Source organism: Lynx canadensis, chromosome D2 (genome assembly GCF_007474595.2).
Source record: "Lynx canadensis isolate LIC74 chromosome D2, mLynCan4.pri.v2, whole genome shotgun sequence".
Lineage (NCBI taxonomy): Eukaryota > Metazoa > Chordata > Mammalia > Carnivora > Felidae > Lynx > Lynx canadensis.
The window spans coordinates 62,338,026-62,358,033 of record NC_044313.2 but is presented as its reverse complement, the minus strand read 5'-3'; the positions used below and the strand labels follow the sequence as shown (position 1 = coordinate 62,358,033).

The following is a 20,008-nucleotide window of genomic DNA, read 5'->3' as shown; positions in this document are numbered from 1 at the left end:
ATTAGAAATGTCTGATGGTGATCTCCTCTAACAATCAAAAGAAATGCCTTTGGAGTTATTGAAAAGAAAAAAAAAAAAATACACCACTGAGGTCACTAGGAAGTATACACTGCTTACAGGCTGGTAGCCCAGCAAGACAAAGAGAGCACAAAGGAGCTAGTATTTACCTAGGGGCATTTCCTGTAACCTGATGACCTTGAGTGGTTTTCCTGTTCTCATGGGGCATATTGGGATCAGAAACAACACCCAGTGTAGGCAGTCTAATACCTTAACTCTAGAAACCAAGGACTAGAGGACTAGGTCTCAATCATTCCATAGAAAGAAGAAAAAGAACACAAGTAGAAAAAATAGTACAGAATAAGATGTTAGATTTAAGCATAAATATTTCAAAATTACAATAAATGTGTATAAACTGATAATTCTAGTTGAAAGATTTTAGACAGCATAACAAATCTAGTTACATATTTACAAGAGGATGTATTTAAGCAAAAATTAACCAAACTATAAGAATAGACGAATCCACAGTTAGGGTAGGAATTTTTCAATATAAAATATTTTAACTATTTCTGTCTTTAGTGGCTGCTGTTCCTCTTTTATATTCTTCTCTGGGAATATAGTAGTTTGTTAATTCAGTTTTAGGTTATCCAGTTTTGTACATAATTACAATCTTTTATATAACTGAAACTTAACCCTTTGAGAGACAAAGAACTTAATGAAAATTCTTCTAAAATGCACTTTATTCTTCCTTACCTTCTTTGTAAAATTATTTCACTGGTTTTATAGAAAAATGTTAAAGCTATGGAAAATGTGAACAAGTAGAAGGAACATCCACTTACGCTTCACCTAGAATCACTTACTGTTAACAGTTTGTCATAATTGCTGTATCTCTTCCTCTTCCCTCTCTTCCCCCAAGAGCAACAAGTTTTTGTTACTACTTTTGTTGCTTCGACAATGGTACTGTACCAATTAGATGTCCTTGTGCAATATATATAACGTGTGTGTGTGTGTGTGTGTGTGTGTGTGTGTGTGTGTGTGTATAGCTAAAGAAAGACCTTATGCCTTCCACAAAAATGACTTCAAAAATGGATCACAGACCTGAATGTAAAATGCAAAACTTTTATAAAACCTCCAAAAGAAAATATAAGAGAAAATCTAGGTGACCTTGGGTTTGATGAATTTTTAGATTCAACACCAAAAGCATGGTCCGTGAAAGAAAAAAAAATAAATTGGACTAAAAACCTGCTCTGCTGAGGACTGTTAAAAGAATAAAAAGATAAGCCACAGACTGAGAGAAAATGTATGCAAGGAACACTTAAAACTTAACAAGGAAATAAATAACCTAAATTAAAAATGGGCAAAAGAACTGAACAGACACCTCACCAGAAGAAGAGATACAGATGGCAATTGCACATACAAAAAGTCATACCACATCCCATATGTCATTAGGGAAATGGAAACTAAAACAGTGAGATACCAGTACACACCTATTAGAATATCTAAAATCATAAAAGTTAACAGCACCAATTGCTGGCAAGGATGCAAAACAAAAACTCCCATTCATTGCTAGTGGGAATGCAAGGTGGTACAGTCACTTTGGAAGACTGTTTGGCTATTAAAAAGCTGAACATAATCTTACCACAGAATCTCTCAATAATGCTCATACATAATCATCCAACTGAACCAAACTTAGGTCCACACAAAAACCTATATGCGAATGTTCGTAGAAGAATGCTCATAACCTACCAAACACTGGAAGCAACCAAGATGTCCTTTGCTAGCTCCTAGTGAATGGATAAACACACTGGTATATCCATACAATAGAACACTACAATGATAAAAAGATAAGAGCTTATCAGGGCCACACAAAGACGGGGGGGGGGGGGGGTGAATTTTAAATGAAGGAGGCAAGTCTGTAAAGGCTAAATACTGTATGATTCCATTTGTATGACATTCTGGAAAAAGCAAAACTATGGAGATTTTAAACAACAGTGATTGCCAGGCATTAAGGGGAGTGTTAAATAGAGGATTCTCAAGGGTTTTAATAGGGCAGCAAAACTGTTGCGTAGGATACTATGATGGTGCATAAATGACATTACACATTTGTCAAAACTCCTACAACTTTACAGCACAAAGAGTAAATCTTTATATACAAATTTTAAAATGTCATTTTAGGAGACTGAGGAATCAGGATGGGAAACTAAATGTGACAAAATAATCGAACTCTATAAATGTATTAAACAGCTTTGGTTGAAGAGAGTAGAGGGAAAAAGTGCTGATCTGAGTAACTTGGGAAATAATTGAAGGCTTATCTAAGACTCCAGTAAAAAAGAACTATAAATGGTACTGTCCTCTAGTTGATAAAGTTGTATCCAATCAAAGTATGAGTTAACAATTTTGAAACCATTACACATGCATACTGGAATTAACTGTCTCTCACTGTTGGAATGGATGGTGACACGTAAGCGACGGGAGGACCTTGTGGAGAAAAAAGATGACGGAGGGAGGCATGCACACACTCTCCCAGGTTGAAGTAGAAATACAAAAGGTAGGTGTATTTAGGAAACCATGTGGGAACATGTGATTTATATAAGGCAGTGGTTTTCAAAGTATGTTCTGATGAGTCCCTTCAGAGGCTGGTGGGCAAGGGGATAAGGAGGCCAGCTATTGAAGTCTTCAAGCAAGGAAGTACAGCAGGTATATTAGGAAGACTGATCCGACAGTGGAGCCAGAGGCGTTTTGGGAAATTATCCAATAAGTCAGAGATGCATGAGCCTAAGGGTATCGCTGACCACTCCCAGTTTGCACATAGAAAAGGAAGATGTACCTTGGACTCTCACCAAGGAAAAACCAACAGGACTGGGTTACAGGTTGGATGGAGGGGAAAGAGGAGTCAAAAATCCATTGGGTAGAAGTGGGTAAAGGGGGTTGAAGGGTACAGTCTTCCAGTTATAAGTAAGACATGAGGATATAATGTACAGCGTGCTGACTATACTTAATAATACTGTATTGCATGTTTGAAAGTTACTGAGAGTAGGTCTTAAAAATTTTCATCATACGAAAAAATTTTTATAACTCTGAGTGGTATTAGACCTACTGTGATCATTTTGCAATATATACAGGTATCAAATTGTTATGTTGTACATCTGAAACTATTATGGTATAGGTAAATTACTCCTCAATTTAAAAAAAAGAAAGGGGGGTGGAATTAAACATTAAAAAAAAAAAAAATACTATCTTGATACCAAACCTGGACAGGCCAAGTGAGCTGAACCACTCCAGACTAGCAATATAGAAGGACTTTTTCATAGCAGCTTAATATAAAATGTTTTGTAAGATCTTCAACTTTACAAAAGAATATCACTATCATTATAATTTATGGAGTAAAATAAGTATTTTAAAAGGTTTTTTTTTTTTTTCCCTGAAGAATTTCATGTGGAATTTAAATTCAGTGGTACTGGATTATATGGGCACACGAGGATAATACATTGATTTCATCCATAGTCTAGAGGGAAATACAAAGTGGACTGAAATTAACTTGAATATGTAAACTCGAAGTATGATGACTGTGGGATTGTACCTCGTGTCAGCAGTGGGGATGAACACCCAACAGACCTGGAAATTGTGTTCTTGTTAAGCTTCAGTTCTTAAGGTTAGTCGCTTTCTCAGAAGTCACTAGGCTGGATAGCATCTATGCCTTTTGGGGGGGTGCCCTGTGTTAAATCGTAAAGCCCTAGGTTCGGTGGCACAGCTAAAAATCCCATGTCCAGAGTCTGTGAATTGTCTCCTGCTAGTAGTGTTGTTAGGTGAGACAGAGACTGTTACTGATGTGGCTTCCAGTTGGTGAAGATAAAATCCCCAGCAGAAGATTTGGTATTCCTCTGAGCTGGTGACATCAGCCCCAAACCCAGGATTCATTTTTGTGAGGGATAATGAAGTCACCAGGGATTTACTGCCCATTCCCCCCACCACAAGAAATTAAACTATGAGCGAACTAAAAATAGAAGAAAAGCTAATCTAACACCAACACAAACTTATTACCAGGGTTCACAAATACCCATGTTCATATTAGCAAAATTCATAAACAAAATCAAAAGACAACATACTAGAAAAATATTGGTTAAGATATAAAGTAAACAAAGGAGGGCCTAGAATCAGGAATACTTTAGTAGTAGCGAGCACACCCACCACTCAGATCTTGGTTTCAGATACATTTTCCAATAGAAGGAACCAGGGCTCCTTGGCAAAATAGCTGATTCTAGGAATGCGGCAAAAAGTATTGACAAGATAAGCCTGGACTATCTTGCAGTGCCAGAAAGTAGCAAAGTGCTCAAAAAAGATAAAAATAAGAACAATGATGGTATGTTAAAGGGACATAGGAGCCAACTGAAAGAGATCCCAATGACCAAATCTAGAACAATTTGAGCAACACAATAAAGCAGTAGTGTAATAGAACCCAAAATGTACAATAAATATCTGTGAGTCATAGTGATATAAATAATGATTGAATAAATGAATGGAGGAAAATAGAAAAGTCTCCCACACAGGGGAATTCCAAAGAGTGTATATAGATGCTCTGCTCTCAAGGTGGTGGAACATAACTTGCCACTCAACGAGCACAGGATTTACATAGTGACTTTCTTCCCAAACGTATGGTGTGGGAAGTGGGGCAGGATTTTGGAGGGGGCTGGGGGTGGGGGATGGTTATAACTGTCCTGAAAAATACTGCTGCAATCAAGTGATCAAGGTTAACATCATAAATGATTAAGTCATGCTGGTTGTAAATACTCTTGATATGTAATGAAGATGGCGTATCATGTTTGTGATAAACCCCCCAGAAACCCTTATCCCCAATCCAATCCTGACAAAAAACAAAGGAAGAATCCCAATTGAGGGTCATTCTAAAAAATATTTGACCAGTACTCCTCAAAACTATCAAGGCATCAAAAATAAGAAAAGCTTGAGAAACTTTCTAAGGAGCCCAGGGAAACCATGGTCAAATGTAATGTGGTAAATGGGTGGGATCCCAGATGGAATCCTAGAATAGATATATGTAGAAACTGAGTAAATCTGAATAAAGTATGAACTTTAATTAATACTAATGCATTGTTAATGGCTCACTGTTGTGCAAATGTTCCATTCTAAGGTAAGATTTTAATGGGGAAACTGCATTGTGATATATGGGAACTGTCTGTACTATTATCACAATTTTTCTGTAAATCTAAATCTCTATTAAAATTAAAAATTTTTAGAAAGTTGAAGACATTGTGACGTTTAGCCCTGATTATTATGTCTCTAAACAAGGGCATTCTTATATAGCCTCAAGACTAATATCCTCCCAAAAATGTAACATTATGAGATATTAATACCAAAAGTACAGTTCATATTCAAACTGCTGACATTGTCCTGATAATGCCTTATATAGCTGCACAGTTGTTTGTTTGCTTGTTTGTTTGTTTGAAAAACAAAAACAAAAACGCAGGGCTTGAACTCTGACCCTGAGATCAAGACCAGAACTGAGATCCAGAGTCAGACTCTTAAATGACCGAGCCACCCAGGTGTCCCTGCACTGTTGTTCTTAATCCAGAATCCAATCAAAGATTACACACTGCACTTAATTGTCATTTCTCTTTAGTCTCTTTAACATACAGCAGTCCTCTGATGAAGAGGAATTTTAACGCCGCTTTCTTTAGAATTGATAGATCAATTGCCCTTTGTTTAATCATGTGTGTGTGTGTGTGTGTGTGTGTGTGTGTGTGCGCGCACGCGCGCATGTGTATACACACACACGTGTTTTTTTGTTTTTTTTTAAGGAGCAAAAAGCAAGGTCACAATTGGTAGAGACTATACTATTTCTCAAAAACAGGAGTAGGGTCATCTAAAACTGCTTCTCATGAAACAATGAATGATGTTTCATAAGAGGCAGAGGGCTTGGTAGTACCAACCAGCCAGCATGCTGGTTTTGTGCTGTCTTACTGACATCAGAATTAAATTAGGTGGTGGTGTAGTTCTTGCAGCACATGTTTGCTTGTTTTTCTGCTAGTGAGTTGTCCAAGACAGTATAAAGTTCCCTCTCTAATTTTCTTATACAAAGAAAGTACTTAGACATCCTCTAATCAGTTGACTATCTCAAGAGAAGAGAATATAAAGACTATTTAATTCTTTCATGTTTAAATTACAAAAATGACCAGAACATAAAAATTCCTGTTACTCATTCGCTACACAAAATAGGGAGACCAAACCATGCAACCTCATTAATGAGAAATAGTAACATGTAGGATGCTTATGAAAAAGGAGGTATTCTAGCTCTAGGGAAAGGCATGAGGAAAAAAAAAAATCACTGAGTTGGAGATACTGGAAGTACTGGAAAGATTTGGATGAATGAAATGAAGTGGTTTAAGAAATATAAAAATAGAATGTTTTGGGCACCTGGGTGGCTTAGTTGGTTAAATGTCCGACATTTGATCCCAGCTTAGGTCTTGATCTCAGGGTCGTCAGTTCTAGTCCTATGCTGAGCCTACTTAAAACAAAACAAACAAACAAACATACTAGAATGTTTTGATTTCCAAATCACTGAAAACTTAGTTTTAATTAAAAAGCAATGGGGAGTTCACAGATGTATCTTTAGTGCTAGAAGACAGTACCTGGCGCATAGGATGCCATCAGTGATACCTGTTTTTGTGTAATGGAGAGGAATTAAAAGATTATTTTAAAGCAGAATATTAAATTCACCTTAGGGGGGGTGGAACCTAGAAGAGTTGTCATGTGCATCTGTGAGGTGACCATAGTTGACTGCTGTGCAGTCCAAGCTACACAAAGTGTCCAAAGGGAGGACTTGGCCACAATTTTATTTTTTAATTTAGTTTTATTTTATTTTTTTGAAAGAGAAGACGTGAACAGGGGAGGGAGAGAGGGAGAAGGAGAGAGAGAATCGTAAGCGGGCTCCACACCCAGTGTGGAGACTAACACAGAGCTTGATCTATAAAGACCATGAGATCACGACTTGAGCCAAAATCAAGAGTCGGACACTTAACTGACTGAGCCACGCAGGCACCACTGGGCAGCAATTTTAGATCTGAGTGCAATTCATGGAAGTTCACTTCATGGTCATGTAGTGCTGAATGAACTGCACAGAACAAGAGAGAATCCACATTTACGGATTTCCGTAGTCATTTTGAGGCATGTATTTTTAAAAAGGAAATTTTCCCAACATTTTCAAAAGTGGTTTGGGATTTTCCTTCAATGCAAGCTTTTTTAAAACCTTAGATTACAACTGAACTCTTGTTATTAGTGTCGATGGAGCTAATGCTAAGTTTGGGTTTCAACATACCCTGTGCTGAAAGGCTAAATAAAGAAAACCGTTCCTCTTGAATTAACAGCTAACGTAAGAGTGGGGTTGGTCAGCTCATAGGAGTAATTCTTAACCCCATCTAGTATAGTCACCTAACCAGTTTGATAAAAATTGGAGAACCTATAAATTTAAACTAAAGATGCAGGTATTCCTCCATGTAGACTTTGTACACAACCAAGAAATGTGTCTCTGAAATCTTTCTATATATGAGAGTAGTATATTGATGGGTCACAATTTCTTAGGTACCTTCTGAATACTGACTTCATTCAACTAATGTTGGGGATCTGCTTGCTATGGGTTATAGATTACATGAAGTAGGAAGTTGTTTTGATTTTTGGTGGGTTTTTTGTTTTATTTTGCTATTGAGGGAAGAGCACAACTCTTAAAATTAGAAGTTTTGTGTTTCTTATGTTTTGGCTTTGACACTTGCTGGGTACTTAATTCAGAAGTTCCTTAATGTCTCCAAGCCTTACATTTATCATCTGTAGAAATAGAATAATACTTACCCCACCTTGGAATTTACTTGTAGTGACACTCAGAAAAATTACACTTGGTAAACTGGGGAATGCTGGAGATTGGCTCACTTAGTTACAAGATGACAGTCCCCACATTCTGTGGAACTCTGCCCACCGGATGCAAGGTTACTTGAGTGCTTCAAGGGTCTTCAGCCCTTGGTTCTATAGGGTACTGAGATCAGCATTCTTTTTAAACAGTTTTCTTTGGTTTGGGTCTACCACATAATAGGCCCTAGTGGTGGGAAGGGATGGGAGTGGCTAGGGGAGATGAAGTACGAGTCTGATTTGCTTGTGGACTGATTTCTGTCCCCTAGTTTATCTTTAGCTTTCCTTTTAAAGTAGAAATGAGAAGCTCTGGGGTAAAATTAGAAGTTTAGCTCTGACAACATGAAAATTCCAAGCTTCCTAGTGCTTGATGACTATAATTAAAACGTATAAGGTCTTTCAGAGGAATTTTTACTGTCTTTATCTCTCCTTGGCAGTTTTAAACTTGTATCATTGGTTACAGAATTCAGGATCTGAGGTTTTCTTCTCATGGGTTTGACTTTTTCTTTATGTAATTTTCATAATTCTCTTCAAGGCTGTAGTTACCTGATGGCCACTTAACTGTGTTTTACTGAATGGGAATTCTCTACTAGCCAAGATTCTTAGCAATAAATCTTTCTCAAAATTTGTGTAAGACAGAGTTGTGTATTATTCTGGCAGTGATCATGCACAAACTTTGATGGCTGCTTTAAACAGCAACATAATGAGGGATGCCTGGGTGGCTCAGTCATTTAAGTGTCTGGCGTAGGTCATTTGGCTCAGGTCATGACCTCACGGTCATGAGATTGAGCCCCGCATCCAGCTCTGCACTGACAGCCTAGGAGACTGCTTAGGATTCTCTCTGCCTCTCCTTCTGCCCCTCCCCTGCTCGTGTGCACATGTGCATGCACCTTCTCTCTCCCTCAAAATAATTTTTTAAAAAAATACTGTTTCTAGGATACCTTATCAGTTAAGATTCTATTTTGGAAATTCACAAGAGTCTTTGTTAATATTAGAGATCTAATATTCAAACAGAATTGAAGTGAATTATGGTAAAGGGCAGAAAACTTTTTTTTCTTTTTCTCTGTCTTGCATGAAACCCTTTATGAACTTGGTTGCCATAATAGCCTGCCTTTTATTTACTTCAGTAAATTCGGTGAATTCCCTCTACATACAGTGTTTCATGGTTTTTCTGATGGAAAGATACTGTAGTTTCCCTTGGCTAAAACACATATCCAGTGGTGTGCTGGTAATGCTTACCAACTGAGAGAAAAAGGTCTGATTCATATCGTTTGCTAATTTCCCTGATGTGAATTCTCCCTACAATAATAGCCTTTTCAAGCCACCAATGTGAGGTCACTGAATGTGGAGCTGGGAGGAGAGACACATGGTGCAATGAGCATTTCCACCATACAGACGAATAGATGTAAATAACTTCAAGACCACATAGTAAAATGTACTAAGATGATTGGAAAATGCGGAGTTTGAATATTTACTGTCGGTTTTTAATATGTCTTATGTATTTAAGTTACTTTACCATAGGATACACAGGAAACTATTTGCATGCCTATCTTTGGGGAACTATGTGGTTTCAAAACAGGAAAAGACTTTTACTTTGCTTTTTCATTCTTATGTTCTTTAAATTAGTTACTGGTGTTAAATTTATGAGCAACAACAAACACAATATTAAAGCAGCAGCTCTCTGGGTGATTCTGATGTATGTCTAAGTTGAGGAACTACTAATGGTTCTCAGCCACTAGCTTCCTAAACTAAAAATGTTTTTCTTGGTTCTCTGGCACCTGAGAGCTGATTTTGTGCTTCATCTCAGTGATTATTATATCCTATTAATTTACATGCTCTTATGTTCTTCAGAATGATTTGAGAACTTTTTTGCCAAATGTAGATGTTAAAATGCAAAGAAAAATAAGAGTTTCACTGCTAGAAAAAAATTGCAAAGTCAAAAATCAGAATTTGTAAATACAAATATGCCAATCTTAAGGTTCGCCATACTTGATAATCAAGTTGAACAACAGATTTCTTGTTTCTGAGCTTCCTAGCAATCAGGGATTGGGGGGAGGGAGGGAATAATATTTTTACCATCATATTCTCCTAGAATGCTAAGCATTGCATTTACTGAATTCCAAAGTAAATCACATACATGAAATTTCATGTAGAGGGGTACTCATAGACAATGCCCTTAACACATTCCTCTAGTATTTATAGCCATGGGTTTCATATGGCTGTTTCCTATACCTCAAGAAAAAAATTTTTTAAACCATAAAAATACGTTCTTAATTTTTTTAAATGTTTATTTTTGAGAGAGAAACAGAGTGTGAGCCGGGGAGGGGGAGAGACAGAGGGAGACACAATCTAAAGCCAGCTCCAAGCTCTGAGCTGTCAGCCCAGAGCCCAATGTGGGGCTTGAACTCACAGACTGCAAGACCATGACCTAAGCCAAGTCACATGCTCAGCCAACTGAGCTACCTAGGCGCCCCAAGAATGTAATATTAAAAAGCATCTCAGTTGAAATGACTTTTCCCTTAAAGGAGAGGTTTAACAGTAACCTGATGGTCAAGCTTGATTCAAATTTGGAATGACACCTCCTAGAGGAATAAAGATTTAGAACAAGGCTGACAAAACATGGCAAATAAGTCTACTCAGCTCCTGTCCTTTGTAGGTGTGAGTTTATGGTGCTGTGTTGAAGAGGACTCTGAGACCAGGGTCAGCAGAAAGGAGTACAGTCTGTCTGGGTTACAGGAATGGAGAACAGCAGAGAAACTTCTCTGTGTTTGCCATCCTTATGCAGGCTATCTTATGTAAATTTCACTGGTCTCTGTAGTGTAAAGTGGATTGCAGACAAATGCAGTTTACAATCTTCGATAAGGTCCTGGAGTGTTATATTCTGTGTCGCTTTTTGAGAGTATATATGGTATCTGTGTTAATTGTGACTAACTCATGCTAACAGCCTGGTGCATCTATCATCATTCTGGTTTTTGACTCTGTAGTTTATTTTGTCTGTTTAATATTTGGTATCCCATTTTAGTTCATCTCCAGTCTGAGTTGTTTTCAGTTCTTTCATCTAATAGAACATCATCATTACTGTTTGTTTGTTTGGGAGTATGATTCTAAAAGCAGTGAAATAAGGAGAATTTGTCAAGTAATTCCTGTGGGAGCATTATCTTGTTACGCATTAGTATCATGTAGTTCCTATTATTGGCAATGAGCTACTTGTTGCACTTACTTTTAATGAACTACAACAAATTCTTTTATGTTATTAGAGAGGAAATTTATTATCTAAAGACAATCTCAGGGGAAATTAAAATAGTTCAGAAATGTTAATATCATTAGCTATAATATTTTGGGATTTTTTTTTTTTTTTTTTAGTAATGATACAGAAGTTAAACTAATGTCATATACCTTGTAAGTTTACTGGCTCCCTCATGCACTCTCCAAAACCCACATTTAAAAATTAGTGTTTATTTCCTAATGACATCCTAACGTGGAATAACTAGGCCAAAGGGTTTGAGATTTCAAAGGTTTTGTTATATATTACCAAACTATTCTTCAGAAGAGTAGCATCAATTTATATTCTTATGGGGAAATTACTCATTCAAGGACTATTTTTAACAGGCTTAGAAAAAAAGTCACATAGATAGTCAGTAGGCATTTTTTTCAGCAGATGAACTGTGTTTTTCTAAGATATGGATTAGAACAATCATACAAAAACAATAATACAGTGTATCAGCCTCAGTCTTCACATCTGTAGAACAGGTATGAAAATAGTACCGGTCTCTGGGTATTATTGTGAGAATTAAGTGCAGCAATATATGGAAACTGCTTACTATCCTGCATAGTATAAAATGTCAATAATTATTAATTATTAGTAGTCATAGAAAGATCGTTCACCATAGCGTTAATTAAAATAGTAGTAAACATAGGAAAGGATTTAAATGATTTTCATCCATATGAGTTAATATTATACCATGTCTTTTTTTTTTTAATTTTTTTTTTTTTACATTTATTTATTTTTGAGAGACAGAGACAGAGCGTGAGCAGGGTAGGGACAGAGAGAGAGGGAGACACAGAATCTGAAGCAGGCTCCAGGCTCTGAGCCATCAGCACAGAGCCTGACTCCCAGCTCGGACCCATGAACCGTGAGATCACGACCTGACCTGAAGTAGGACGCTCAACCAACTGACCCACCCAGGCGCCCGTACCATGTAGTTTTTTTATGTTTATGTATTTATTTTGAGAGAGCACATGTTGGCAGGGGAGGGGCAGAGAAAGAGAGAGAAAGAGGAAGGGAGGGAGAGAAAACCCCAAGCAGGCTCTGCACGCTGACCTAAGCCAAAAATGAAGAGTCGGACACTTAACTGACTGAACCACGCAGGTGCCCCATACATACCATGCACTTTTTAAATGACATTCTTTAAGGGTATGTAAAGACGTAACAAAATGGCTTATAATATCACGTTTACTGAAAGAGTATATATTTATCCTGCCCTAAGATGTCAGTTAATTATGTTTAAATTATGTTTTAATTAGGTTATAAAATATTGTTTCTAAAATATTGTCTTTAAATATGTTAATTATATTTTAAAATAATGTTCTTTAAAGAGATCATAGAAAAAACTGGAAAATACCAAAATGCTAATGATTAATGTTAAAGATTTTTTTTAATTATTTTTTTTAATGTTTATTTATTTTTGAGACAGAGTGCAAGCCAGGGAAGGGGAGAGAGAGAGAGAAAGAGAAGGGGACAGAAGATCCAAAGTGGGCTCTGTGCTGACAGCAGAGAGCCTGATATGGGGCTTGAACCCACGAACTGTGAGATCATGACCTGAGCCAATGTTGGACACTTAACCTACTGAGCCACCCAGGTACCCCAATGTTAGTAATTCTTAAAAGTAGATGATAGGTATAGGGAAGTTATATTAATACTATTCTGTTTCTATACTGTAGTTTTCATTTTTCATAATCATTTCTTAAAAGAATGACAATAAAGTTTAAATCCTTGGAATTAGTGTTTTGTGACTTGTTTAGATGTAAATTAATCCCTTGGCCAGTTTTGTTATTAAAATTTTATTGGTACTTGAAGGTTTTTTAAAGCATTTAAGAGAATGATAGGTCAAACTTGAGACCATTTGATAAAAATTATAACAAATACATATAAATATTTGGAATGGCATTTAACAGAAAAGATGGTTCATTCAGTAATGGGATTACTTAGTGATTTTTGTCATTTTTTTTACTATTTTACATCTTCTAAAAATTCTACAGTAAACTGTGTTTAGAATCTTAATAAGGAAAAGCTTTAATCAATATTTGATGAAATCCAGATAACTTTTATGCATTAAGGATATTATTCTAGGGGCGCCTGGGTGGCTCAGTCGGTTAAGCGTCCGACTTCGGCTCAGGTCATGATCTTAAGGTCCGTGAGTTCGAGTCCCGCGTCGGACTCTGTGCTGAGAGCTCGGAGCCTGGAGCCTGCTTCAGATTCTGTGTCTTCCTCTCTCTCTGACCCTCCCCCATTCATGCTCTGTCTCTCTCTGTCTCAAAAATAAATAAACATTAAAAAAAAAATTAAGGATATTATTCTAGTACTAAGAGCACTCCTCCTTGTTGCTTCAGAGACTGGTCTTTGAATACACTGTTCTTCTCTAGGACAGTTTTGGTGAATGATGGATTTATGTCTGAATATATGTCCAGAAAATAGCTATTTCAGGTATTTTCTATATATGAAATACGATATAAGGGCCACCCCTATTACTACATTCTCATAAAATTTCCTTTTTAAAAAAAGGTACAGAATATTCAATATAGCCAGTGTTCATATATAAAACTTTACCTTAGTGGGAGGAAAGGGTATCATGAGTATTTTGGCAAAATTTTCCCTCTTTAGGCAGAAATAAGATTAAGAGGAAATGAGTAACTATTTCTTCCTGCCTCCAGAACTGAAACAGTATTCAAATTTATGAGTGAATTTTATTTGTAGCAAACACTTTCTTTATAAACCATGAGTTTATTTTGTAGGTGGCCTTTTAAAATAAACTATTTGATTTTATACACTGTGCTCATACTCTGGCTTTATGCCCGACCTCCCATGTCGCAAACATCCAGAGTAAGACCCAATATTAAAGAAAATAAACCAGAAAAAAAAAAACCTAGAAAATATTACAGATGTTAGTAATAAATTACTCAGTAATATTCACATTAGAGCAGTAATAAATTATAATAGTGGTGGTCCTTAAAAAATTGTCCCACTGTTTACTAAGACATATAGCCTTTCCTGCGTTCCAATTGAAATACATTATTGTTTTCTACTCTTACAAGAGTGAGATGTTAGGGGATATTGTGTTTATTCATTTGACTGATTCTATTCAATACAGAGGTTAAAAAATAAAGGTAAAGCACCTATATGCATTGTATAAACTAGCACCAAATCCTTACTATATATGAGAAAATACCTGTTTTGGAAATCACTTACCTTAAAAAATACAATCTAGAATATGCTAAAGGCAAAGTGATTAATCCTGACACATTCTAAAATTCAAAACAATTTAGGGGCGCCTGGGTGGCTCAGTTGGTTAAGAGTCTGACTTCAGCTCAGGTCATGATCTTGCAGTTTGTGGGTTTGAGCCCCGCATAGGGCTCTGTGCTGACAGCTCAGAGCCTGGAGCCTGCTTCGGATTCTGTGTCTCCCTCTCTCTCTGCCCCTCCCCTGCTGGTGCTCTGTCTCTATCTCTCTCTCAAAAACAAACATTAAAATTTTATTTTTTAATTAAAAAAAAAAAGAGTCACACGCTTAAAAAAAAAAACAATTTAGAAGTCTATGCAGGGGTAGGTAGCTCTTGAAGAAAAAAGGATTGAGTAAGGTAAAAAAAAAAAAAAAGGCATATTGAGAAAACCATATTGGAACAGATGGATTTTATAAGGAAGAGATTTTCAAATTATGTTTTGATGAGCCGCCATAGGGGCTGGTCAACAACGAGGTATGGAGGCCAACTATTGAAGTCTTTAAGCAAGACAGTGCAGTAGGTGTATTAGGAAGATTGAATTGACATTGGAGCCAGAGGGATGTGTTGGGAAATTTTTCAGGAAGTCAGATGAGATGGCACAAGCCTAGACATATCATTGGCCATGGGTTTGAAAATAAAACAGGAAGATGCACACTTGGACTTTCACCAAGGAAAAACCAACAGGACTGGTTAGAGATTGGATGGATATTATAGCAGGGGAAGGAGGAGTCCAAGATCTAGATGGTGACAGAAATGAGTCTCATGTTGAATTTAAATCCAGGGGTACAAGATGACATGGGACTATGGCAGGAGGTGATTGTATCCAAATTCTAAAGGGAAATACAAGGTGAACTAAAATAACTTGAATACGTATGCTAGAAATATGATGACTAACTGTGGGATTGTACCTCGTGTCAGTAGTAGGGATGAACACCCAACAGACCTGGAAATTGTGTTCTTGTTCTTCAGTTCTTAATGTTGGTCCCTTTCTCAGAAGTAACTAGGTTAGATAGCCTCTGTGCCTTTTTTTTGGGGGGGGGGGGGGGCCCTGTGTTAAATCATAAAGCCCTAGGTTCTGTGGCACAGCTAAAAATCGCATATCCAGAGCCTATGAATTGACTCCTGCTAGTAGTGTTGTTAGGTGAGACAGAGACTGTTACTGATGTGGCTTCCAGTTGGTGAAAATAAAATCCCCAGCAGAAGACTTGCTATTCCTCTAAACTGGCGACATCAGCCCCACCCAGGGTTCATTTTCTGAGGGGTAATGAAGTCACCAGGGATTTACTATCCCTCCCCCCCCAAAAAAATAAACTATAAATGAACTAAAATTATGGAAATGTAAATACTCATTCTCAGTGTAAGAAAAGCTTATTTAATATAAAAGCTCATAAATATATACATTAAGGTCATAAATATATATGTTAAGGGCTGACTTGTGTCCCCTTTCCAAATGCATTTGTCAAAGTCCTAACCCCCAGTACCTCAGAATGTAACTATTTGGAGATAAAAAGTTAAGGTGATTAAGTTAAAATGAAGTCTTTAGAGTGTTTTAATCCAATATGACTGGTGTTCTTATAACCCAAGTTTGCACAGTCCAAGGGATGACCATGTGAGGACACAGTGAGAAAGTGACCATTACAATCCAAGGAGAAGGACCTCAAAAGAAACCAAACCTGCTGACACCTTGATCTTGGCCTTGTTGTAGCCTCCAAAACTATGAGAAAATAAATATCTTTGCTTAACCCATCTAGCCTGTGGCATCTTTTTAAATGACAGCCCAACAAACATAATTTAACACATATCTTAGCAAACTTTAGAATCAAAAGATAACAACTTAGACAAATATTGGTTAATATGCAAAATAGACAAAGAAGCTACAACACTCCAGGAACAGTGAGCATATGTCGTCCCCAGAACTTGGTCTTAAATACCATCCTCCAGTGAGAAGAACCAGGGCTCCTTGGAGAAATGACTGATTGTAAGAATGAGTCAGGAAATACACATTATGAGCCCAGGGCATCATGTAGTGCCAGAAAGTAGCAAACTGCTCAAAAAAAACCTCACAATTATAGGTCTGTCAGAGGGACACAGGAGCGAACTGAAAGATGTTAGTGTTCAAAGCCTTGGACAACAAAATGAAGTACTATTGGATTAGAATCCAAAGTGTAAAATAAAAATATAGGAGTCCATGTTGATATAAACAGATCATTGAATAAATAAATGGAGAATAGACTAATCTCCTTTGCAGAAAGATTCCAAATAATTCATATAGATATTCCACTGTCAAGAAGGTAGAACACAACTCCCTGCTCAAGTGTGCCCTGTGCATAGTGGCTTTCTTCCAAAGAATGGGCAGGGGTGAGGTGGGGAGTAACCTTACAGTTTAAAGTCTGACAAACACTACCTCAGCCAGGTGGTCAAGGTTAACATCAATAGTGATAACTCATGTCGATAGTGTGTCCTTGATATGATAGGAGGAAATGGTACTTTACCTCTTGTGGTCTTCCTCCCAAAACCCATACCTTGATTTAATCATGAGAAAAACATCAGACAAATTACAGTAAAGGGACTTCCTCCAGTACTCTTGAGTAATACTCCTCGAAACTGTCAAGGTCATTTCCAAAGAAAAATCTGAGAAATTGTTTTTCTTTTACAACCAAGAGGAGCTAAGGAGACATGACAGGTAAACATAAGGTGCTATCCTGAATGGGATCTTGGGACAGAAAAAGGATAGTAGGTAAAAACTAAGGAAATCTGAATAGAGGATGGACTTTAGTCAATAACATATCAATATTGGTTTGTTAATCGTGGCAAATGTACCATGCTAATGCAAGGTCTAGGGGAAACATGATGTAGAGCTTATGGTAACTATAGTATATTCCCAACCTTTCTGTAAAATTAAAACTATTCCAAAAGATTCTTTTTAAATAGACCCAAAAAGTAGACAACAAGATGCAACACCCTGTGCATCAAAAGGCCAGTAAACACTTGAAAAGAAAATCATGTGTAGTGCTATTCAGGAATGTATATTAAAACATCTGGCACACTTTAAAAACAATAATAATAATAATAATACCCATGATCGGCAGTGTATAGGAATGTAAAGTGCAACTGCTTCTCTGGAGGGCATTTTGGTGATAGGTAAAAACGTATGTACTATTTGAAGCAGCAACATCCCAACCAGGAAGTGAAATGTTTTTATGTCACGTGCAATAGCACACCCCTGAAATTGACCAAAAGCCTATTAACATTGGATTATTTAAATAAAGTAAGGGCATATCAATGTGGAATGTAATGAACATATTAAGAATACACACTGTAGGGGCGCCTGGGTGGTTCAGTCGGTTAAGTGTCTGACTTCGGGTCAGGTCATGATCTCATGGTTCGTGAACTTGAGCCCCACCTCAGGCTCTGTGCTGAACCCTTGCTCAGAGCCTGGAGCCTGCTTCGGATTCTGTGTCTCCCTCTCTCTTGGCTCCTCCCTCGCTCATGCTCTGTCTCACTCTGTCTCTCGAAAATAAATAAATGTAATTAAAAATTAAAAAAAAAAAAGAATACACACGATAGAATATTTGGGGGCAAAAGAATCCCATGATGTGTCACATGAAAATGCCAACTGTAAACCATGTATATACTGTTATGCTACCTCTATGTCTATTCTTTCATTTTATGTGTGATTGTACATATCTGTTGGGTCTGGGATTTGGCGAAATAGTCTTCACAGATGGCATTAAGTCCTGTTAATGATTTAGGTATTTTATAAATGTTTACAGAGAGCTATTTTAATGCATGTTGTAATATATCAACTATTGATAATTAGAAGCCAGTGCTTTTCAAAATCATGGAGTAAAGGACACTTTTGTATTACAGGTTGTGCGTGTACATACATGTTATATTTAGATTTTGGGAATGTTACATGTGGATAAAAAGTAGGATTTGCATACAGTAAAATGTTGCCTGCAGTTATCTCTGGGAGAGATGGGACAATTTTTATTTTTGGTGATTTTCTACCTTTTCCAAATGTTCGAGGAATCATATTTTTTGTGATGAAAAAGGTTTTATTTTAAAATTCAAACATAGGGGCCCCTGGATGGCTCAGTCGGTTAGGCATCTGACTTCAGCTCAGGTCATGATCTCACAGTCCGTGAGTTCGAGCCCCACGTCAGGCTCTGTTCTGACAGCTCAGAGCCTGGAGCCCGCTTCAGATTCTGTGTCTCCCTCTCTCTCTGCCCCTCCCCCACTCACGATCTGTCTGTCTCTATCAAAAAATGAATAAACATTAAAAAAAATTTTTTTAAATAAGTAAAAATTAAAAAATAAAATTCAAATATAATTAACAGTGTTATTAGTTTCAGGTATACAAAGAGAAAGTTTTTTTTAAAGGTGATTTTCCCATGATACTATACCTAGAATATTGAAATCCTCTTTTTGTTACAAAAGTATTTTTACTTTGCTTTCTGAGCAGATTTAGTCTGTGCACAAATGTGCATTTACACAAATTTATATTATTGCATATTTCCTATGTAGTTTCTGCTTTACTATTAGGTGAAATTTTCATGAGCTGTCAAAAGCATTGTTGTATGTGATTAGTCTCTCATTCTTTTTACTTTTAGGTTGGTGTTTGGAATGCTTTATCCTGCATATTATTCATACAAAGCTGTGAAAACAAAAAACGTGAAGGAATATGTAAGTATAGTTTTATGAGTGATTGATTCTAACTTAATGTATCTGTGATATACAAGACCAGAAAATCATTATTTTAGAAATAGCTGGGATACTGTTTTTGGTTAAAAATGTTACATGAATATGAGTTTAATGAAGTTAGTCTTTTAAAAATAATTTTGAATACAATTCCAAAGTGGAGTTTCAAAAAAAGTTCACTGTCAGTTGGTATTTAAATAAGTGTATGATCCAGTGAGTAATTGGATCTCTTACTCATTTTGTCTCAGTTCCAGTATAAGAAGTTAGGGGGCTGTCTGGTTTTTAGCCTTGTGAATTTATAGGTACACTGAGAACATAGTTCTTTCTTACTCCAAACCTTTTCCTTTATTCATAACTGGTTTGTCACTTTTTAATTCATTTAAGTATACAGATGTCTTATCACTGCTGACAATAGCAGTCTTTTTTCTTCTTAAATCAGACTCTACAGTTGACCCTTGAACAGCACAGGGGTTAGAGCCACCAACCTCCCCCTCCCCTGCAGTGGAAAATCTGAGTATAATTTTTTTTTTTAATGTTTATTTTTTGAGAGAAAGAGAGAGTGTGTGAACAGGGGAGGGGCAGAGAGAGAAGGTGACAGAGGATCCAAGCAGGCTCTGGCGGACAGCAGTATAATTTTTAACTCCCCAAAAACTGAACTATTAATTGCCTACTGTTGATCAGAAGCCTTACCCATAAGGTAAACACATGTATGTGTATTATGTACTATATTAAAAGTAAACTAGAGGGGCACCTGGGTGGCTCAGTCAGATAAGCGTCCGACTTCATCTCAGGTCACGACCTCGTGGTCCCTGCATTCAAGCCCCGCATCTGGCTCTGTGCTGACAGCTGGGAGCCTAGAGCCTGCTTCAGATTCTGTGTCTCCCTCTCTCTCTGACCCTCCC

At 37.0% G+C, this 20,008-nt stretch overlaps 1 protein-coding gene across 2 annotated transcripts in view; it reads left to right on the top strand.

Moving 5' to 3' along the window:
* Nucleotides 1-20,008, top strand: part of REEP3 (receptor accessory protein 3) — a 101,538-nt gene that overhangs the window by 25,821 nt on the left and 55,709 nt on the right. Inside the window, exons 1-2 of one of the 2 annotated variants that reach the window (XM_030335562.1) lie at nucleotides 1,909-2,545; nucleotides 19,019-19,091. In XM_030335562.1, the coding sequence (XP_030191422.1) occupies nucleotides 19,032-19,091 (60 nt within the window). In that variant the 5' untranslated portion in view covers nucleotides 1,909-2,545; nucleotides 19,019-19,031. Of the gene's footprint in view, nucleotides 1-1,908; nucleotides 2,546-19,018; nucleotides 19,092-20,008 lie in introns of those variants that run through there. The other variant, XM_030335561.1, reaches the window with a different exon arrangement.